Source organism: Chiloscyllium punctatum, chromosome 17 (genome assembly GCF_047496795.1).
Source record: "Chiloscyllium punctatum isolate Juve2018m chromosome 17, sChiPun1.3, whole genome shotgun sequence".
NCBI lineage: Eukaryota > Metazoa > Chordata > Chondrichthyes > Orectolobiformes > Hemiscylliidae > Chiloscyllium > Chiloscyllium punctatum.
The window spans coordinates 96,477,429-96,501,384 of NC_092755.1; the positions used below are offsets into that span (position 1 = coordinate 96,477,429).

General features: G+C 40.7%; 1 protein-coding gene across 8 annotated transcripts in view; it reads left to right on the top strand.

Moving 5' to 3' along the window:
* The window catches only part of LOC140488164 (uncharacterized), a 231,625-nt gene that overhangs the window by 66,597 nt on the left and 141,072 nt on the right, over positions 1-23,956 (top strand). For 7 of the 8 annotated variants that reach the window (XM_072588006.1, XM_072588007.1, XM_072588012.1 and 4 more), the window contains exons 2-4: positions 5,246-7,241; positions 9,303-9,456; positions 17,695-20,553. In XM_072588006.1, the coding sequence (XP_072444107.1) occupies positions 5,284-7,241; positions 9,303-9,456; positions 17,695-20,553 (4,971 nt within the window). In that variant the 5' untranslated portion in view covers positions 5,246-5,283. Of the gene's footprint in view, positions 1-2,003; positions 2,114-5,245; positions 7,242-9,302; positions 9,457-17,694; positions 20,554-23,956 lie in introns of those variants that run through there. The other variant, XM_072588008.1, reaches the window with a different exon arrangement.

The window sequence follows — 23,956 nt, forward strand, 5'->3', positions numbered from 1 at the left end:
AGACTGGCAGCCAATATAAAGAGGTCTCCCAAAGTTGTCTTTGATATAAACTGTAAAGGATAAGTTAAAGGAGGAGTAGGGCTGATTTGAGACCAAAAAGAGGATTTGCACCTGGAAGCAGAGCTCATTGCACACGTGCTAAATTAATATTTTGCATCCACCTTTGCCAAAGAGAGTGAGGCTAATTGGTCTATGGTGATAAAGGAGGAAACTCAGTCACTAGAAGAGTTCAAAGTTGATAGTATTAGATAAACTGTTGACACTTGAAGTTGACAAGGCACCAGGATCAGATGAGATACATCCAAGGATTCTGAAAGAAGTGTGAGTGGAAATTTTAGGGGCACTGGCTGCTATCTTTCAGTCTGCTCTAGACTTGGGAGGTGCGAGAAAACTGGAAAAATGCAAACATCATGGCCTTGCTCAAGTAAGATGAAGCCCAGCAATTCCAGACCAGTCAGTTTCATTTCAGTGATGGGGAAGCTACTAGAGGCAAATATTCTGGACGCAAAATCATCATCAAATGGAAAAGGATGAGTTTATAGGGAAGGTCAGCATGAATTTCTAAAAGGAAAATCATGTTAAACTAATTTGCCAGAGTTTTTTAAAATGGGTAATAGGATTTGATAAGGGTAATGCTGTTGATGTGATGCACGTGGACTTTCAGAAGGAGTTTTATATAGTGTCACAAAACAGACTTGTGAGGAAAGTTAAAGGTCATGGTGCAAAGGAGTCAGTAGCAACATGAACCCAACATTGGCTGAGTAGTCAGAAGCAGAGAATAGTGGTCAAGGGATATTTCTTAAGCTGGAGGAATGGATGTAATCAAGTTCTCCAGAGGTCAGTAAGGGACCCTTGCTTTTCCTAATATATGTTAATGATCTCGATCTTGGTGTGCAGGAGACAATTTCAAAATTTGCAGATGACCAAAAACCTGGAAGAGTTGTAAACTGTGAGGAGAACAGTGTGGAACTCCAGAAGGACATAGACAAGTTTTTGGAATGGACAGATAAATGGTGGTTGAGTTTCATACAGAAAAGTGTAAGGTGATGATAGGAAGAACATTAAAAGACAGTATAAAATGTGGGGTTATGCACACTTCTAAAGGGGGCTTGCAAGAGCAGGTACCTGAGTGTATAGGTGCACAGATCATTGAAAGTGACAGCACAGATAGAGAGCTGTAAATAATGCTTACAATGCCCTTGACTTTATTAATATGGGCAGAGACCTGAAGAGCGATGCGAAGATGTTGAACGGGTATAAGACACTTGTTAAGTTTCTGGAGTTCGTATTGTGTACAGTTCTGAGTGTTACATTATAGGAAGGGTGAGAATGCATTAGAGAGAATGCTGAAGTGGTTTCTGAGGATTTCAGTCTGGAGAATGGATTGAAAAAACTTGAGACAGTTCTTCTTAGAGAGAAGGCTAAGAGGAGAGCAAATAGAGGTTTTCAAAATGGTGCTGGATAGATACTTAGATAAAAATCACTCCCACTTGTAAAAGGAACAGGAATAAGAAGGTGTCGATGTGATCTGCACAAGAAGCAAGAGGGAAGTGGGGAATAACTTTTTCACTCAGTAGTTAAGGTACGCAATGTGCTGGCTGCAGTGTTGTGGACATAGGCATTCAAGAGAACAGTGGATGATTATTTGTCTAAAAATAATGTGCAAATGTTTGGGGGATAAAGAAGATTGGAATTAGGTATTGATGTTCATTTAATGAGCTGTTAACACTGCTGTGATTCTGCTCCTATATCCAATGTTGTTACAATTTCCTTTGTTGCTAAATGGATTTTTTAAAAATATTTTTCTCCATTTTTGGATAATGCAAGGAAGGTCTTAAGCTTTTATGAGTGTCAGCCCTGAAGCATTTCTTTACGCAGTTCAATGAAATGTTATCATTGAATTATTGGTGTTTACAAACCTCTATTCCAATTAAATATTTATTAGTCATGATTAAATAGTGAAGGCAAAGCTGAAAATCTGTGTTTGCTCTTTTATAACTCAGGCCCTTGAGCCTTGCAGTGTCCAGTGACAGCCCATTGCACCTTCCAATGGAGCAGACTATGTGCCCAATATAACAGCATGAAAGCACAAAGAAGGAAGAAATTGCAGGAGGTAAGGGTTGGGGGAGAATTGGAAGTTAACACATCATTACTGAAAAACCTGTAGAGAGAAAAAAAGCAATGGTTTGTGTGAAACTTGCATTTAACAGTTTAAATTTGTCATTTGGCAAGGGATCTGAGTAACTAAACCAAGAACAGCTGTATTGTACGTGAGGTTGGACTGTTTAAAATAAGAATAGTAAACTCCTTGCTGAGGTGTGAGAAAGAAAGCTGAATTAATTTGGTAAGTTGACCGAACCTGTACTGTCTGTGCCCAAGGTAGGTGAGATGGTGGGGGAGTAAAGTGTAGACGTGAAGGAGGATTCTTTTCTGAGGTATGGCAGTTAATTTGTCAACTTTGTATCAGTGTAAAGCTTTTCTCACTTTGAAACAAAAACCAAAATTGCTGGGGAAACTCGCCACGTCAGGCAGCATCTGAGGAGAAAAAGCAGAATTACCGTTTCTGATCCTTCTGAAGTTAGTTCAGTCCTGAGGAAGGGTCGCTGGATTTAATACGTTAACTCTGCTTTCTCTCCACAGGTGTGCCTGACTTGCTGAGTTTCTCCAACAATTTGCAGTTCTTTTTTTTCTCACTTTGACCCTTTCAATGCTGTCTTATGTTTTATATTTGTGTTCAATCTATTCAGGTGTTGCAGGTAATTTCTGATTATCAATAGTTCAAGTTGAATTTCAGTGTGCATGCAAATTCTTATGTCGTCCCTGTGGTGGTAAGTGCACATTTGTAATATGGAAACCACCAACTGAACATGATGACAGGGTGACCAAGTTGGCAATTTTGGGTCAGACATGGATATAATGGCCATATTTAGCATTGGAGGAATAGCACAGGGAGTCAACCCTTAATGAAGTTTCCCGAGGGATGAGTGGGTAAAAAACACAGCTCCCAGCTGAGTGGAACTCCCAACTCTACAAACTGAGAACTATCTACCTGGTTCAGTTCCTCATCAGTACTTTATTGACTGATCTTGGGTGAAGCAGCAGCTGAGTCATTATAATTGGCTTCAATATTGGAGGACAAAGGAGGACGGAAAGACATTAACCAGTGTTTTCACTCATAATTCTGGATTAGTGGTGCTGGAAGAGCACAGCTTTGCTACTTGGATGCTGCCTGAACTGCTGTGCTCTTCCAGCACCACTAATCCAGAATCTGGTTTCCAGCATCTGCAGTCATTGTTTTCACTCATAATCCTTAACCAAAGATACCTGCTTGGGGGGAGGGAAAGGGTGAGTGTCAAGAAAGGACAAAATCAACTGTGAGACTTCCTTGTGTTTCAGTAGCTTATTATATACATGTTTCAATGCTTAAATGAGTCAATTCTGGCTGGTGGTAGAGATTAAACCTTGCATGCACTAATGAGGATGTATGCAGATATGAACTAGGAGCAGGAATAGGCTATTCAGCCTGCTTCACCATTAGATAAGATTATGGCTGACCTGATTGTGGCCAAAACTCTACTGCCTTCTCCTTGCCTATAACCTTAGACTCCCTTGTTGATCAAGAATCTATATAACCCAGCCTCAAAAATACTCCACAATCTTGCCTCCAATGTTCTCTGGGAAAAAGAATTCCACAAAATAATGACCCTCTGAGGGGGGAAAAAGCCTCCTTGGCTCAGTCTTAAATGGGAAACGCTTGAACTTTGAACTTTGTTCCCTCGTCCTAGTCTTTGCCATTTCTCCATTCAGATGGGACCTTGCCAGAATCAAGGAAGTTTTGAAAAATTAAAACCGGTGCATCGATTACCTTTGCAGCCACCTCTTTTCAAGCCCAGGAGTTTCTCCTGCTTTTTGGGGATTTTTTGTTTGAAGTTACAGTTAAATCAAGATATACACAGACAACGAAACGTCACCATTTATGAGCGTACCTGTCAATAAATTGTGGATTAAAATTGATAAAATTTTCCATCACTAGATTAAGGAATGAAAGCACCTTACCCTACAGTGAAACTTTTCCTGTATTTCTATGATTCAGGAGAGCCTTTTCGCTTTCTCGCTGAAATTCACACATGACAGTGAATAAAAAAATTATTTTTGATTCCTTCACAGTCCTATGCTTGAATCATAAATGGATTATTTTGATTTATTTGTAGTATTTCTGGAAGGTGAATTCTTATTCAGATATCATTTGCTTGCAGTAAAATCGTTCATGATATTGTCGTCACCAAAAGTTTGCCGTAGATTAGCAAATCTTTAGTAATTCTTAATGTGAATCGGTTGGGTTACAACAGAGCAAAAGCTACCAACACCTCCTGTTGCCTGAATTTGACTACTCCTGAGCAGTTACACAGGAGTTGAGCCAACAGCAGATATCTCGGGTAGAACATTACTATGAACCAGTACTCATTTTTTTTCTAACCTTGCACAACTGTTTGAAAAATGAACCTAGGAACACATGAATGTTTGAATATTCATTTTTACTAACTATTGATATGCTGCTCCTATAACAAGGTTATGTTATCCTTGGTTTTTTTTCAGAGAGGTTGTAAATGACACAGACTCCGAAAAGTCTAAGTTGAAGGGTTTTAAGGCCAGTTTGATTATAGCTAACAGATACTGTCTCAGGCAGCAGGTTTTGAAAAAAAAAGAAGAAAAGACTGGGTGGCCAGTTCTCCCAGCTCAGCTTTTCTGTGGTTTGGTTTAGTTTGGTTTTTAGCAGTAAAGTTGAGAAAGCTGCTGGACCCAAAGAAGCAGGTCCATGCTGATCTCTCTCTGACTTCTCTTCTGGACAACTCTGTGTTTGATTTTTACCTTTTGTGCCAAGGGGTGTTTATAGGGATTGTTCCAAGTATTGGAACAGGATCATTAAGTTGGGATGATCTGTTGGGTTTTCGGAGAGATTAAGTTATTATGTATTCTGTTCTCTTTTGTTTGCGTTTCATTAGGTAATCTTGTAAATAAATATTGTTTTGTTGAAAACTACATGGTTTGACCAGTAACATCTCTCCTGGAATATCCACTTTACACCAGCTTAAAACAATGAACAAAGTTCAGGTCTGGGCTACTTTCTTGATATGTTTTGAGGAATCTGGCCTGGTCCATAACAGCCATCATTAGAAACCACCTTATTGATCCAAAAGCAATTTACCTTCTCTCTCTCTCTCTCTCTCTCTGTCTGTTTTTGCAGGACTTGACTCTTCAGTGTTAAGCCATGCAGCACAGTGAATGACTGAAATAGAGACTGACATGGCAACATGGGTGGAAGGGAAAACTGCCACAACCCCAAAGAATACGTTGAGTGATGTGAATGAAATTGTAAATGATACAAAGTCTCCCTGGACTCGTGTGAGCCCCCTTTCAGATGCAAGCAATAAAACCCTTGAACCTGTGACTCCAGTTTCTCCACATTTATTTGGTAATGATGGCAAACTGAATTATAATTTGGGTTCAGTAACCAAACCTGTAGCTGGACCAAAACCAAGGCTTACTGCAAAACCATTCTCATTAGAAAAGTCAGCAGTGCCATACACGTCATTAGGGACTGCACAGGCACCTCTCACACCTCCTAAGCCTTTAAGTGTTACTTCTGCGTTAACGTCCTCAGGGAAACTGGCTTCAGATACAGATAATGTAAAAGTAAGCTTCAGGAACACAGAGGCAAAACATGCAACAAGTGGAACTGTGTTGTCAGCATCATCTTCCTTTGCGCAAAAATCTTCAGTGGAGTCTGACGGTAAAAGTTGGCTGAGGGCATCCAATTACCAGGATGGCGATACAATGCCCAACTTAACTTCAACAGCAACACCAAAAACTAACAACATGGCGGTTTCTTCTTCGACCGCCACCTCAAATTCGGAAAAATCGGCAGAAGAAAAGAGTGAATGTTCTGAAACAAAACCAACTACAGTTGTCATTTTAGAAACTTCTGTGCAGAAGTTAAAATCAAAGAAATCCAGTGATCGCATTAATGATGCTGAGATGTGCAGAGACAGTAGTCAGGATCAAGATTCACAAGGTACACCGCAGTCTTTTAAGGTGTCAAAGTCATCCATTCGCTCCAGGAAGTATAGCCCAAGTGCCACACAAGGATTTGATACACCAAAACCTGCCTCACTCTCGAGAGCTACTTCATTGGGATGTTTAGGGAAATGGGACCAGGTTACAGAGGAAGGGAAAGACAGAATGGACAAAGAAAAAGATAGTACTGAAAACCCATCTTCACCCAGGCTCCATTTAAAGAAACCTGGCCCAATTTCTACTTGGCTTCCTGAAACCACAGATGACCAGAAATCAGACAGCACCATAAAACAAGATGAAAAGCCTTTTAGTGTTGAAAAACCCTGGCTTAAAAAGCCCAGGCCTCTGTCAATGGACCTCACGGCCAGATTTGAAACCTCGGCTCACAAGAGAAATAGTCCCCCATCGGTGGACATGAAAGAAAATGTCCCCATTATTAAAGCTAATAGTGCTGTCTCCTCAGATACCAGCCATTGTGCAGGAGTTGAACAGGAAGAGTCAGCAACAGTGGCGGAAAAATGCCAGGCTTCAGCTTCTCCAAATGACCATGAAGACAAGGCAAATAGCTGCACTCTTCTGGCGAAAAACAAGTTTGATAAAAGCCCAAAGATGGATATGAGTGAAAAAAATATCAAGGCACTCCCTTTGTGTGACAGGAACAGCAAAGAGAAAATTACTTCCGTGGAAAGAAAGATTACATGGGAAAGTGACCCTACTGACATCACTGTGGGTCAGGAGAAAGAGGAAAAGGAAGGAAAAATATTTACTACCTCATTAAATACTGAGAAGGAGAAGTTAGAACCTGACCATGAGCAATTTACAACATGGCAAGATAAGGAGTTGAATAAAGAATGTTCTGATCTGAAACAAACTTCAAAGGATGAAATATCACCTTTGGGCTCAGATGATCGAGGAAGTAGAGAAAATAAAATTTCTGGTGGGATAATTAAAAGGTGCATAAATCTCCTCTTAGATTCTGCTGGTGGGAACACAGCAAAAACAGACTGTCTGCAATCTACCACTGAGATAGAAAAGATAGATGTTCCTGTTAGGCAGCGAATCCAAAACTTCACCTCAGAGAACAATGAATCCAAACAGGACATACTCCAGGGTTCCCAAAGACAATCATTTAAGCCAAGACCTCTGTCTTCAAATATAACCAAAAGGTTTGTGGAGCTTAAAATCTTTTAAGTGTTTGATGTTAAGTATATGTTTTTTTAAAGTTCCAAGTGGTCATATTCGCTTGTTTTATCATGTGCCCAGTTAATGTTATGACCGATAACCACTCAAATTGTTGTGCTGGAAACTCAACAATTCCTATCATGAAAAACAAAAACAGTTCAAGAGAATAAATTTATCTGAATCTATTAGGCAGAGGATGCTGGTGGAGGGTTGCTATTCAGATTGGAGGATTGTGACCAGTGGTGTGCCACAAGGATCAGTGCTAGGTCCACTACTTTTCATCATTTATATAATATGGATGTGAACACAGGAGGTATAGTTAGTAAGTTTGCAGATGACATCAATATTGGAGGTGAAGTGGACAGCAAAGAAAGATACCAGTTCAACTGGATCTTGATCGGATGGGCCAGTGGACTGAGGAGTGGCAGGTGGAGTTTAATTTCGATAAATATGAGATGCTTGCATTTTGAAAAAGAAAATCAGAGCAAAACTCATACACTTAATGGTAAGGTCCTGGATAGTATTGCTAACCAAAGAGACCTTGGCGTGCAGGTTCATAGTTCCTTGAAAGTAGAGTCGCAGGTAGATAGGACTTTGAAAAAGGCGTTTGGTATGCTTTCCTTTATTGGCCAGAGTATTGAAAATAGGAGTTGGGAGGTCATGTTGCAGCTGTACAAGACATTGGTTAGGCCAATGTTGCATGCAATTCTGGAAAGATGCTGTGAAAGGGTTCAGAAAAGATTTACAAGGCTGTTTCCAGAGTTGGAGGATTTGAGCTATAGGGAGAGGCTGAACAGGCTGGGGTTGTTTCCTCTGGACCATTGAAGGCTGAGAGGTGACTTTATAGAGGTTTATAAAATCGTGAAATCATGGATAGGATAAATAGAGAAGGTCTTTTCTCTGGGTGGCGGAGTCCAGAGCTAAAGGGCATAGATTAGGGGGAAAGATGTGCAAGGGACCTGAAGGGAAACTTCTTCATGCAGAGGGTGTTGGAATGAGCTGCCAGAGGTGATGGTGGAGGAGGCTGCTACAATTACAGCATTTAGAAGGCATCAGGATGGGTATATGAATAGGAAGAGTTGAGAGAGAGATATGGGCCAAGTGCTGGCAAGTGGGACTAGATCAGATTAGGATATCTGGTCAGCATAGATGAGTTGGACTGAAATGTCTGTTTCTGTGCTGGACATCTCCATGACTATAATTGCTGCGATGTGCTGAATTATATCAGGGAGCCATCTAGTGCTCAGATAGCAAAATGCAGTTTATAGTTTCCAGTATCTCAGCTTTTTCATCAATTTTCGTTAATGTGACTTCAAGGCGTATGAGTATGGCTCTTTGGTGACTAAACAATAATTTACTCACTGCCTTTTATTATAATAGTATGTCATAGTTCACAGTATTGGGAAATCCCAGCAAGTGCATGTTATTCTGTTCCATGGCCAGCACTTTCACCTGTCAATGAACCATTGAATCCCTACAGTGTGGAAACAGGCCATTTGGCCCATTGAATCACACCGACCTGCTGAAGAGCATCCCACCCAGACCGAACTCCCGACTGCGTAACCCTGCAATTCCCATAGCTGATCCACACACCTATGGGTAATTTAGCACAACCAATCCATCTAACCTGCAGACCTTTGGACTGTGGGAGGAAACTGAAGCATCCAGAGGAAACCCATGCAGACACAGAGAGAATGTACAAACTCCACACAGACAGTCGCCCGAGGGTGGAATCGAACCCAGAACCCTAATGCTATGCGGTAGCAGTGCTAACCACTGAGCCAGTGAACAGAGTTAGTGAAAAGGAGACCGTGTGATCATTTATATGTCCATGATAATGCAGACAAGCTAAAATACCTGATCCAGATTTATGAAAATATTTCACAACATTACTGAGTTAGCTATTTTCACCAATCAGGAAAAAGATGTCTCCTTTTCATTGCCCATTGTGCTTTATATTTAAAAGGCTGTTTTCTCAAAGTTAATTTTTTTCAAGTTTAAAAGCATGTCAAGTTGTTTGATGTCCTAAACAAACATCCCAACAGGTTTGAGAGTCGAGTCGTTGGTGATGAAGGTCATCATGAGAAGCAGATGGATATGACTGCCTCTTCATCTCCAGAACACTCGATCTTGCAAAACCCTCAAGAACATGGCGGGAGGGAGAGCCTAGGAAAAGCAATTGAAGATCAAACAGATGAGGTAATGACTTCCACTCATTTCAACAAAGATTTTGCTTTTCATTTGACTGTCATTCCAAAGTAAACCTCGTCCTGCATGATTAAAACAAAAGTCTTTAGTTTGGTGAAGAGACTTTGATGCTGCCTAACTCTAAACAAAGAGTTTTATTTAAACAGTGTGGACTCATGTGAAACCCATTATTCGGTCACGAAATAAATATCAACAGAACAAAGAATCTTAACAACAGCAATCAGTAGCAATCTATGGAGATTTCTGCAGCATTGCTCACTTAGATTAAAAGTGTTTCTATTAATATTCTGGTTAAAGTGGAAGATCTACTTGATGACTGATTACTGGATCTGATTAAAGGTTCAGTTCCTGAGCCTTGAAGGATGGGCTGGTGCAGATATAACCAATTGCTTAGTAATTCAGCAAAATGAACAATTGTTACACTTTAACTTCTCATGCCTGGGATGTTTGTTGCTTCATGAATGATCAAAAACTGTAATTTAAATAATAGATCTTGCAGTTTCCATACAGTAACTGGGTAATAAATTTGAACACCAGATTGGAAGTGTTAATTGAAGTTAGGATCACAAAAAGCCATCATTGTTAGAAGAGCAAGTCTACTAGTTTAGGTAAGAGAGATATTTGATGGCGTGGTGTATATCGTGGCTGAGTTGGTATAATATTGTGATTTGGAGATGGCGGTGTTGGACTGGGGTATGCAAAGTTAAAAATTACACAACACCAGGTTATAGTCCAACAAGTTTAATTGGAAGCACTAGCTTTCGGAGCGATGCTGATGAAGGATCAGCGCTCCGAAAGCTAGTACTTCCAAATAAACCTGTTGGGTTATAATCTGGTGTTATGTGATTTGTGATTATGTGTATAATGTGATTATACACATGATTATGTGTATAATGTTGGCCCTTGTTAGGGGCAATGGGCTCAAGTTTCATTCCAGATCCCAGTGTGTTCCTGAGAGGGTTTGAAAGGGCATGCCTGAACAGGGAGTTAAACCCTGGACCCTCAGGTTAAAAGTGATGGTCTACTGACTGAGCTACCCAGAGAGTGGTACATTTTCAGACGTGCTATCTTCTAGAGATGTTAAATTAGGTGCAATGCACTATTTTAAGGATGAGCAGTAAAGTTATCGCCTGATGTTCTGTTAAATATTTATCTGTTGATTGACATCACTAAAAACAAATGATTTGGTCATTTTCACATTGCTGTATGCAAACTGGCTGTCATATGTCCTATATTACAATAGTGACTACTGTTCAAAAAAATTACATTGTTAGTTGTGAAGGGCTTTGGGACATCCTGACGTCACAAAGATGTTACATAAATGCTCGTCTTTCCATATGAATAGTGTTTATTCCAGACCTTAAAGAAAGAGGACTAAATCCACTACTTAATGTGAAAATGGATTTGACAGACCTAAATGATTCAAAGTTAATTTATTATTTGTGCTGAATCAGTTGCCTGGGTAGTGGTTAGTGCAATTAGTCATTGTGCCTTGAGGCTCGGGTGGGGGGGATGGAGTTTCTGCTCGTGATAACTTAGCTGGTGAGTTCAGTTGGAAAGTGATTGAGGAAACATTAGCCAGCAAGAATAACCTAATTAAATCACCAATAGATCAGCATCTTTAAACAGATTTTTCTTTACCTAAGAAAATCAATTGCCAATCTATTGCTTGATCTCTGAAGATTATGGGATATAGTTTCCTGGGAACTCTTATTACCCATTGTCTAGTTTCTGCCCCCACCTCACCCTTCCCACCCCTAACAAATCCTTTGGTGATAACAAAGCAGTCTAATTTTCAAAACTGTATTCAAAGGATAAAAGCCTTGCCTGCCCAGCCCTAAATGTCTATATCTCAGGAGAGTACAAACCTGGATACAATGTAGTGAGAGGAAGAGAGACATTATACTTCTAAGCTAACATAAATGACAGCAACAATGTCTAGCTAATTAGAAGTCTTATGCAGTATATCATTTGAGCATATCAACCTTTGAGAAACACAGCAGCATTTCTCTTCAGCATGTATGAAAGCTTGGGATGTCACATCTCTCAACAATTTGGAACAAAGAATTTACATCTATGTAGCATCTTTTATGTTTTTTGGTTTCCAGAGTCAACACATTTCTTTTGGGCCTGTAGTCAGTGACATTGTGTTGACAGCTGACAGCTAGTTCATGCACATGAAAAACAGTTGATCAAATAAAAAGCTATTTAATCTGGTTTGGTGGAGGGATTAATATTATTTGAAATACTTAAAGGAACTTTGATTTTCAATATTTTTGAATCGTCGCTACCTTCATGCCTTAACTCTGTATCCTCACCGTAGGATTCACTGTCCCTCCTGCACCCTGCTGTTATGATCACATTCTCAAGATGAACCAAACAATTTTTTAAACTTATGGCCCCTGTTATCAGTTTTCCTTTCTCCCTGGCATGCTATCATCCATTTCTTTGTCCGCTTGACTGTTATTCTGTCTCTCTCTGGGTTCCATCTTGGCCTATCCACTCATCCCCTGTGTTCAGCACATCAGTGATTCCATCCATCACTTTGCTGATGATCAAGAGTAGACTGATGGGGAACTAATTAGCCACATTGGTATTTTTTCTGCTGTTTGTGTTCAGAACTTATCTGAGCAATTGTCCTCATTATTGGGTAGATGCAGCTGTTGCATTTTTCCTGGAGCAGCTTGGTTAAGGGCACGGCTAGCTTTGGAGCACACCTCTTCAGTAACCTTGCCAAAATGTTGTGATAGCTCCTTGCCTTTGCAATATAGAGTGTCTTCATCCGTTTCTTGATATCACATAATGTGGATTGAATTGGCTGAAGGCTGGAAGCTGAAACAGAGTGTAAACCTGAGAGATAGGTGTATAAGGGAGGTTGTGTGATGGAGATGGAGGGGTTCCCTTCTTTATTGAACTTGTGTCAGCCTCTTGGAGAGCAGGAGTTGTAAAACAGCATGAGAAGGGGCAAAGAGACAAGGGGAATTCAGCTTTCCACAATGAGAACATTAGACAGTTGGGAAGGAAATTACAAAGCAGAATCTCAACAGCATAATCTCAGAATTACTCATAGTATCATGTGTTAGTGAAAATAGGAATAAGAGGACTGATTGATTGAACACATGGTTGAAGAAGTGGCAGCAAGGTGCCTCAGTGGTTAGCACTGCTGCCTCACAGCACCAGGGACCCAGGTTCGATTCCAGCCTCGGGTGACGGTCTGTATGGAGTTTGCACATTGTCCCTGTGTCTGCATGGGTTTCCTCCCACAATCCAAACATCTGCAAGGTCAGGTGAATTGACCATGCTAAATTGCTGATAGTGTTAGGTACGTCAGTTAGGGGTAAATGTAGAGGAATGGGACTGTGTGGGTTACTCTTCGGAGGGTTGGTGTGGACTTGTTGGGCCAGATGGCCTGTTTCCACACTGTAGGGAATCAAATCTAATTACTATAGGAGAGAGTGGCTGATAAGACCTGATACAGGCTGAATATATTACATTTCATGGGAGCAGGACTGAGCATCACATGGAAATTAGCTAGTGCTGTTAGAGTGAGTTTAAAGTTTGTTGTGACTTTCGAGCGATTGATACAACTGAGTGGCTTGCCAATTCAGAGGGCAGTTTGCATTGGCTCAGGAGTTACATGTAGGCCAGACCAGGTAAGGATGGCAGACTTCCTTCCCTAAAAGGCATTAGTGAACCAGATGGGTTTTTCCACCAATTGACAATGGTTTTGTGGTCATCAGTCAGCTCTTAATTCCAGAATTTTTAAAATTAAATTGAAATTTCAGCATCTGCTGGAGCAGGATTCGATCCGAGGTCCCCAGAACATCATTGTGGGTTTCTGGATTAAGTGATAGTAGCACAGAGCTCTACCTCTCTACCAGCATTTTGGATCAACCCACAGCAAGTGGACTGCAATGATTCAAGAAGGCAGCTCAACACCACCTTCTGAAGGGCAAATAGAGATAGGCTATCAATGTTGGCCAGTCAGCAACACCCAAGTCGCATAAATGAATTAAAAAAATGTTAAAAAAACAGCTTGTCAGGAGGAATGGTAACCTGACTGGTAACTCAAATTGGAAGCAAGTATAGGTAACAGGAAGGTTAAAGGTCAAGTAAAATGAGAAAGCAGGTAAATCAACAGAAAGCATCAACTAAGCTCAGTGCAGAACAATGACAAAATTAAGGGGACTTTATATGAAAGTACACAGCTTTCATGACAACAAAAATGATTTAAGGCCAAAAAATGGAGGTACATAGGAATGATCTAATTGTCAGTACAAAAACAACGGGTGACCAAGATTGGGAACTATATAGTCAAGTATATTCAACATGTAGGAAGCTTGGGGTAAGAGACAACAGAGGTGGTGTTGTACTGATAATACAGGATGGCATCAGGACTTTAAGGGAGGATATCAAATCAGAAGAATAAATGTGGAATTTGAGTGGATTTGTTTCTGTCACAATAGAGAGAGCATAGTAATAATCAGGAAATTAGAAGAGTCTGTTGCATGGGATAATACAGGAATCATGGGCGACTTTAATCTGCAAGTCTAATTATATTATCATCCGGAAAGATTGAACGAGTACTAAAGTGGTGCAGGATGAGTTTCTGGAGTGTGTTAGGGATGGTTTTCGAGAGCAAAATGTTGAGGAACTGACTTTTTTAGATCTTGTGTAATGAGAAAAGGCAAATCAATAATCTTGTTGTAAAAGGCCCTTCAGGGATGTGTGACGATAACATGGCAGAAGTTTACATTGTCTGAAAATAAGGTAGTTCAACCTGTAGTCAGGATGCCAATTCTGAGCAAAGGAAATTTTGATGCTATGAGGGGAAAATTGCCTAAGGTGAATTGAGAAAATATATGAAAGGGCATTCCAGTATAAAAGGGTGTGTTAAGTTTTCTCACAACAGGATTAAATTACAGGAGGAGCAAAGTCTTGCTTCAGTTGTACAGAATCATGATTAGATCCTGTCTGGAGTAATGTTTGCAGTTTTGGTCGCTATGCTTAGGATTGATATTATTGCTATTGACAACGTTCACCAGACTTGCCTGGAATGGCATGGTTATCCTTTGATGTGAAGGAGCTGGTGTTGGACTGGGGTTGACAAAGTTAAAAATGAGGAGAAAGTGAGGACGGCAGATTCTGGAGATCAGAGTCAAAAATGTAGTGCTGGAAAAGCACAGCTAGTCAGGCAACATCTGAGGAGCAGGAGAGTCAACATTTTGAGCCTATGCCCTTCATCAGGAAAGTTAAAAATCACCAGGTTATTGTGCAACAGGTTTATTTGGAAGCACTAGCTTTTGGAGCGCTGCTCCTTAATCAGGTAGCTGTGGGACAGGATCATAAGACAGAACTTATAGCAAAAGATTACAGTGTCCTGCATCTGAAATGATATATTGAACAAACTGAGGTTGCTATTAAGTCTTTCATCTTTTAGAATGGGTTGCAGGTTTAGATTCATTAATATGTAAATTGCAAAACATCTTTTAAGTCACATTCTCAAGATAATGTAAGACTTTTTAAAAAGGTGACTACACAGCCAATGCATTAAAGGTGTGAGGTTAGAGTCCGTATGTATCCCAATCTTGAATCAGACTGGTTCTATTTCCAAGGTAGGAATTTATAAACTATTACATGGATGACTGCCTGCAGGCTGTGCACTTTTTAATCAAAATAGAATGTATCTGCAATTGCAAATTCACCCCATAGACTTATATGTGTGTGTATGTGCATGTGAGAGAGTGTGAGTGCGCATGATAGAGTGCGTGTTTGCGTGTGTGCATGCTTGGTAAAGTGTGAGTGTGACGGAGTATAAGCCTGTGAGTATGAGAGAGGGTCTGCATAAGTGTGTGAGTATGTAAGAGTGTATGTGTATGTGAGAGTGTATAATGTGGTGAGGTTACCTGTCGTGCGATATGAACCCAAGATTGGGATACAGACAGACTGTAACCTCAAACCTTTAATGCTTTGTCTACTGCTTTGCCTTTTTTATAAAACCTTGTTATCTCAAGAATGTGACTTAAAAGAAGTTCTGGGATTTACATATTAATTAACTGAAACCTGCAACCCATTCTAAAAGATGAAAGACTTAACAGCAATCTAGGGTTGTTCAATACAGAGGAATCTTGATTTATCCGAACGTCAATTATCCAAATTTTGGATTATCTGAACAAGATTGCAAAGTCCCAATGCTTGACTGAACTGTGTTATCCGAACATTCAATTATCTGAACAAATTACTCCCCGCCCGTGCTTTGACAAAGGATCAGTTAGACTTGAAACGTCAGCTCTTTTCACTCCTTACAGATGCTGCCAGGCCTGCTGAGATTTTCCAGCATTTTCTCTTTGGGTTTCAGATTCTAGCATCTGCAGTAATTTGCTTTTATTTTGGGCAGCACAGTGGTACAGTGGTTAGCACTGCTGCCTCACAGCGCCAGAGACCTGGGTTCAATTCCCGCCTCAGGCAACTCTGTGTGGAGTTTGCACATTCTCCCCGTGACTGCATGGGTTTCCTCCGGGTGCTCCGGTTCCTCCCACAGTCCAAAAATGTGCAGGTTAGGTGAATTGGCCATACTAAATTGCCTGTAGTGTTAGGTGAAGGGGTAAATGTAGGGGAATTGGTCTGGGTGGGTTGCGCTTTGGCGGGTCGGTGTGGACTTGTTGGGCCGAAGGGCCTGTTTCCACACTGTAAGTAATCTAATTTGGTTAATGGAGGTTCCTCTGTATCTCATTTCAGTTGCATGACACTGTAATCTTTTGCTATAAATCCTGTGTATTATGATCCTGTGCCATAGCTACCTAGTGAAGGAGCAGCACTCCGAAAGCTAGTGCTTCCAAATAAACCTGTTGGACTATAACCTGGTGTTGTGTGATTTCTTTTAACTATGACTTTCCTATGACGAGATATTGGGCTATATTCACTATAGGTGGGAGCTGACTTGGATAGCGTCTCTGTTTTTTTAGAAAGGCCTGTCATGTTGCTAGCAAGAGGTAAACCTGAGGATTAGCCCAATTGAGAAAACAGCAAAAGAGGATAAAGAAACTAATAAGGGAAAATTGAATATGAATGTCGACTAGCAAAAAAAAAAGAGTATTGTAAAAGCTTCCATAGGTATGTAAAAATGAAAAGTTTAGTTAAGGCAAATGTCAGTCCATTACAGACAGGAGCATGAGAATTTCTAACTGGGAATAGAGAAATGGCAGAGAAACTAAATCATTACTTTGAGTTTTCAATGAGGAAAGTATAAAAAATTTCCCAGAATAAGAAACCTAAGTGACTAGGGAGAATGAGGAAATGATGGAAATTGGTAAGAGTGTTGTGTTTGAGAAACGAATGGACTGAAGATTGATTAGCTCCTGGCATCTAATAATCCACATCCCAGAGTGTTAAAATTGGTAGCTCTGGAGATATTGGATCTACTGATGACTATTTTCCAAAATCCTTTAGATTACCCACAGTCCAAAGATGTGCAGGTTAGGTGAATTGGTCGTGCTAAATTGCCCATAGTGTTCAGGGATGCATGGATTAGGTGTATTAGTCAGGGATAAATATAGGATAATAGGGTAAGGGAATGGTCTGAGTGGGTTATTCTTCGGAGGGTCAGTGTGGACTTGTTGGGCCAAAGGGCCTGTTTCCACACTGTGGGGTTTCTAGGATTCTCTAATTCTGTGATTTCAGAATGGCTGCTACAGGTTAGAAGGTAACAATATCACCTCATTGTTTAAGAAGGGATGGAGAGAGAGAGATTTATTTTTGATTTTAAAGGTATAAAGACATATTGGGGGAAAAAGTGAGAATATGGCATGAGTGCAGGGGATCAGTCATGATTCTGTTGAATGGCAGGGCAGGCACAAAGGGCCAATTGGCTCACTCCTGCTCCGAATTTATATGTTACATGCCCATTTCTTGGGACCAAAGCAGATGATCTTCCACTTTGCACAGTTCATTATATATCCAGAGTCAGTCTTTGTAGATAGACAGATCTCCAGTCCTTCATCTGAGTAACTTGTCAATACAGTTAAAGGCTGAGGCCTGACACAGACTATTAGTCACATCTTGTAAACTGGAATGTATACCCCTGATCCTTAATCTCAGGTTTTTACTTCCTAATCAATTTGCAATTCAAACCTGCAGGTCCTTTCCAGTGCTGTGCACTCTTTATTTTGTGAACAGTCTCTTATGTAGAACCTTGTCAAATGCTGAACTGCTCTTTTTGTGTCTTTTTAGAGAAAGAATGAAGAGCACTTGATGGACACTGCCACTGAATTTAGATGGAGCAGACGTCAGTCAGTGAAGAAAGTGAGCCAAGCCTTTGATAACCTTGCCACGGGTGAAACTCACTCTCAGAAAATGAGCAGGAGAAACACCTTCAACAGGAAGGACAAGGTGATGGAGAGACAAATAAATGACAGCAGTGAGTCTGCGAGTATTACCTCAATGCCCAAGGTTGGCACCACATCTATGGACACTGACTTATGCATAAAAACAGTAAGAGTCTCTGTTCTTGAAAATGAAATCCAGCGTCACAAAGTACCAGAGGGTTTACATTCAGAAGAACCCATCCAATCCTTCAATAAAAGCAAGAGATTAGATCAAGTAGCTCAGCCTGAGCTGAAGAATTACACGACATTGAAAATAACATCGGAGGTGATGTGTAATGATACAGAGACCAATAAAACGAAGCTTTTTGAGCTTGAAGCCACAGCCTTAGGGGAGCAAAGAAAGACTCATTTCAAATCTGGGGAAGAAAATATTTCCAGGTTTTCAGTAAATGCTCCTCCTTCTTCAAAAGTTGCTGCAAAAACTATTTCTGGCTTGTTATTACCCACAGCTAAAATTGACGCCTGGCAAGATACAAATGAGAAAGCAGTCAGTGCCCTCCCTTCAACAACTGAAGGCAAAGTTACAACCCACCGCACAAGGAAGTCACATTCTGTGATGAGCCAAACTAAACTCGAAGGGGATGTTTCTGGTGCAAGGGGATATTGGAATCGGACACTTCCAGCTGAGAACAGTTCAACCCTAGAGATACCACCAACGGCACCAAATTCTGAAACTAAAGTAGCCGAGGCGCTGAACACCATTCAACATCAGTCATCTCCTATTGAGTTACGAACCACCGGAGTGGATTCAGATAAGGGTGGAAAGAAGAATATTAAAAAGATTCAGCACAATTCCCATCAGAACACAGAACCCGTACTTCTATCAAAAGACAGCTTTACAGAATTTGGTTTGAAAAAGGACAATGAAGCCACCAACCAGGAATACCTATCCTCGGCTGGGAGCGTTGATGTGAAAGATGCAAAAGACAGGAATGATGTAAAAGGATGTAAAGGAGCAAGAAAGTTGCAGCAAGATGGTGGAACTAAAGAATTCAGTGGGAAAGTCCACCTAAAGGAAGGGAGAGATAAGAGAAAGAAAAAGATGTATTTGGAGCCCAACCCTAAATCCAGTCCATCAGACCATATCTCTGATTGTTCACCTGGGCCGAGTTATTCAAAACACAGATATACATCTGAACTACTGCCTGTTCCTGACAGTCAGTTGGTTGATAGAGTAAAAGATGTCTCCCCTGAAGAGAACCTTAAAAGTCATCCTAAGTCATTTGCTCCAGACAAACCAAAAACAACCCTTTTGACTGATGCGTTCCTGGACATGCCATGGACAAATGGAGAAAGTAATTCTTCAAAGACAAGCCATGTAACAGCAAGCACAAAAGACCCTAAAATAGCAGAGTTTGAGAAGTTAAGAAAGAATAAGGTTACTTCACGTCGTAGCAGGCATACTATATTAGACCTTGATAGTTTGATGGCAGAGTGGGGGAAAGAAATGACTAAAAGCGAGAATGAAGAATCAAGGTTTTCTCTTTGTCATGATAAAAAGTATAATGACCATTCCAGTCCTTTGGTAAATAGTCCTTATGTGTCCAGTCCTTATGATGAGCAATCATCCAAAAAGATGACAAAATCTATCAATCAGGACACTGAAATATTATCCTCATCAGATAAAAACAAAGATATTGCTGAAATGCTAAATAAAAAACACCCGCAACGTAATAGTGTGTTAGACATTGATGCATTGATGGTTCAGTATAGAAACAGAAAGCCTGTAGACCTGGCTCAAGAGTCCGGCTTTTCAAAGCGAAATGAAGGAAAATCTCCAATTGTGAAAATTCAGAAGAGCTTGTCGTTTACATCTCGTGAAGCAAAGACTTATAAGAAAACTGATAGAATAACGGACCATTGTGATGAAGAAATTAAAAAGGATGTATATGATGGTATGCCTGCTAATGTCAAGAGACCATCCAAGGATGAGAGATGGAAGAGCACTCCATCTTTGGTCTATAATGAATATGATAAATTGGAAAACAGTGATCTTGGTTCAAATGATCAGAAGTCGGAGGGAAAGCGAATCCATGAAGTGGATACTTTGACCAGCACGCCTGTCAGTTTAAACAGGTGGCCTAAGCATGACAAAAAGAAAAGCAGATCATCCTCCACCTATATAAAGCATGGGGAAATGGAACAGGCTGAGGCTCTGACAGATGGACTAAAATCTGATAGCAGAGAGAAGGGAAAACTCCGAGAGAGAGATCAGAGTGGTCCAAAGCCAAGGCACAGAAAAAACAGGAGTGAAGAAAGAAAGTTAGAAATTACCCCCATTGAGAAAGAAGGTTTGCCTCAAGTGTTTGATGGTAATAACTCTGAGAGTAAAACTGGTATCTTGGATTATTTGACCAGATCAAAGAGGTTGGCTCACAATTCACCGCACCATATTTTGGAGAAGGAAAAGTATGTGGAGATGTCAGTTGATGATGAGTTGGGTCCAACAGTAGGAAATAGACCAGCAGTCCGTAAAGGAGATTCTGAACAGAAATCTCCTCAGGCCAAGAATGAGTTTTCGAAAGACCGGAAACAATTGGTCCCAGAGCATATGATGTCAAGGCTTTTGGAAAGTTGCGAGCAGATGCAAAAGGCAGTCGATAGTCTGATTATGAATCAGGAAGGAACATCAAAGTTCAGAGGCCATGAAGGAAAAAAGAGCTACTCAACTGGGGAAACCCGAAGCCGAGTCTCAGAAACCGTGGTATGTACAATGCTGTCAGTGATTGAGGAAAAAGTGGTGAGCAACGTTGATTGAGAGACTGAAAAAGTAATTGTCTGTGCAAAGCAAACAGCTAAATCCCTTACAATCCCATACAATCAGTTGAAAGAAACGATTAAGTGGAGATATGTAAAGGTGTTCAAAGTCTTGAGGGATTGGGTCAGCGAGATAGGGAGAGACTGTTGCAGATGATGGAACAATTGAGAACCAGAGGGCACCAATTTAATGTGATTGGAAAAAGAAGCAGTTATTATAATATGAGGATGAATTGTATTAGCAGTGAGCGGTTAGGATTTGCTTGAGAGTATGGTGGAGCCGATTCATCCTTGGCTTCCAAAAGGAAATTGGAGAGTTATCTGATGTGAAGAGAAAATGCAGGGCTACTGGAAAATGGTAAGGGAGTGGGATGAGTTGTGTTACTATTGCAGAGAAGTGGCACAAATGAGCCGAAGTGGTTCCTTCTATGCTGTAACCAGTCTATGATTAGAATGTAGAACACAGTATGGCAAGGAACCGGCCCTTTGGCCCACCATGTCTGCACCAAACACAATGCTGTTTTAAACTAATTGCATCTGGTTTCACATGGCCGGTATCCTTCTATTCTCTGCCTGTTCATGTGTCTGTCTGAATGTCTCTTAAATATACTATTGTATCTGCTTCTACCACCTCCCCAGCCAACGCGTTTGGGGCATTTACCCTCTGTGTAAAACACATTGTTGCACACATCTCTTTTAAACATTTCCCCTCACTCCTTTACACCTATGCCCTTAGTCTTTGACATTTCCACCATAGGGAAAGCGACCCCAACTGTCCATGCATCTCATAATTTTATAAACATCTTTCAGATTGCCCCTCAGCCTCCGATGCTATAATGAAAGCAATCCAAGTTTGTCCAGGTTTTCCTGATAGCTAATACGCTCCAATCCAGACAACATCCTGGTTAACCTCTTCTATACCCTCCACAAAGCCTTCATATCCTTCCAATAGTGTGGCAACCAGACCCAGGCACGGTACTCCAAAGTCTTATACAGTTGCTCCCTGACTTGCCAACTTTGATACTCGATGCCCTGACTGATGATAGGCGTGCCGTGTGTTTTCATTACCACCTTATTCACTTGTGATTCTGTAAGAGGCCATTGATTCTTTTCACCAATTGCAATACTATTTTTGTATTGTCTAAGGCTATGTCTAATTATGTGACTGCTATGAAATTTAATTATCTACCTTATTCACCTAAATGGGTATAAATAAATTTAAAGTCTTGCAAACAGCTAGATTGTCTAGGAGTCCCACTGTTTACAGTGAGGGCTTGGTCTGCCATGTGGTTCTGGTTAGATTGTGCTGTAGTTCTAGAATAATGTGCTCTGCATTATGGAAAAATCCTAACTTGAATTTCTATGATATTGTCGCAACTTGGAATATGTTACCCTCAGGCTATAAGCAGTTTTTATGTATTTCTTTCCTCTTCATTCCATGTACTTATTGTCCAAGGCTCATTGTGGCTTATGCCACATATTAATCTGGGGCAAGGTGAGGAAATAAACTCCAAGATCCTTTTAGCCTGCAGGGGAATTGAATCTGCACTGTTTATATTATTTAGCAGTACACTGAGCGAACTGACCCACACTTTATCTATTTTATTTCCAAATTATTTCTGCGCACCCTGCTGCATGACTTAGAGTCATAGAGATGTAGAGCATGGAAATAGACCCTTCGGTCCTACCTGTCCACACCGACCAGATATCCCAACCCAATCTAGTCCCACCTGCCAGCGCCCAGCCCATATCCCTCCAAACCCTTCCTATTCCTATACCCATCCAAATGCCTTTTAAATGTTGCAATTGTACCAACCTTCACCACTTCCTCTGACAGCTCGTTCCATACATGTACCACCCTCTGTGTGAAAAAGTTGCCCCTTAGGTCTCTTTTATATCCTTCCCCTCTCACCCTAAACCTATGCCCTCTAAGTAACCTTTGACACTGGCTGCTTGTTCCTGTCACAAAGTCAGGACCTTTGGTAAATGTAGCATAACTTAACACTGAAGCAGTAACTTGCAGAATCACACAATCAGAAAGTACATTCTGTACTGAGTTCCTGGTCTACATTGTATTGAAAGGCAAAGTTGTTGTATTCTTGTTAAAAGGAGTGGAGATTGGAGAAAATAATGTCATTTCTGGATAAAACATCATTCAGCCCAGCTGCCACCCATTTGATAGGAAGAATTTTCTAACATTTCATTTTTCTTCCGTGAGAGAGGTATATTAACCTCCCTCTTCCTCCTTTGTCCCTTCTCCCATTTTTCCTTGCCCCTTTTGCTCTCCTGTCTGTCCCCTGCTTTACCCTCCTTTCGCTATCTTTACTTTTGCCCCTGCATTCTCCTCCCCTGCCCCATTATCTATTCTTCCTCCCATTCACCAAATTACCTGCCATCTCTCACACGGCTCGAACAAAACAATTCAAACTGATCTTGACTTTCTCACATGCAATGCCATGGGCATCGACCAGTTATTCATGAATATTATGGAATTTAATTTCTAAACAAATGGCTATTTTCTCTTTAGGACTGAAGAATTAACAAATCTAAGCAGATGCTGTCATCATTCCAAATTTCTACACCCCAGCACTCTGCATAAAATAATTCGCGATTAGTGGTGCTGGAAGAGCACAGCAGTTCGGGCAGCATCCAACGAGCAGCGAAATCAACGTTTCGGGCAAAAGCCCTTCATCAGGAAGGGCTTTTGCCCGAAACGTTGATTTCGCTGCTCGTTGGATGCTGCCTGAACTGCTGTGCTCTTCCAGCACCACTAATCCAGTATTTGATTTTCAGCATCTGCAGTCATTGTTTTTACCTTATAAAATAATTCGCTGCTGGTGTGTGTTGAAGCATGGGCATCTTTCTGTGTGAATGTTGGTATCAGACTTTTGGTTTTCCTCTTCCTTCAATTTCTTTCTGACTTAGATTAATGTAGTTCCCTCTAGTGGTAGAGCCCTGAGTAGTTTCATATGCACTATTACCGTTTCATGTTCTTGCTTCTCTTGCCTAGATGGGCTGCTGCTTAAGTCCTAATGATACAGGAGCTTCTAAGGAAGGCACATGGTGGTCAGAATGATATCTTGTCCTCCTTTTATTTACTCCATTCCTGCTACCAGAAATACAGCAGCTTTCGTAAATTTGGAGGAGATTTGTAGCTCAGGTTTAGACTCTGGATGTAAGTTTGCTCACTGAGCTGGAAGGTTTGTTTTCAAGAACAGCTGTACTTCCTACACAAATGCCGAAGGAAACAGGTACTGCCTAAGTGTCTTAAATACAAACCTCCCCTCAACACCCCACTAGCCAAAAGAATAGCAGAGCAAAATGGCCGCAGAATGCTTAGAGAAATTATT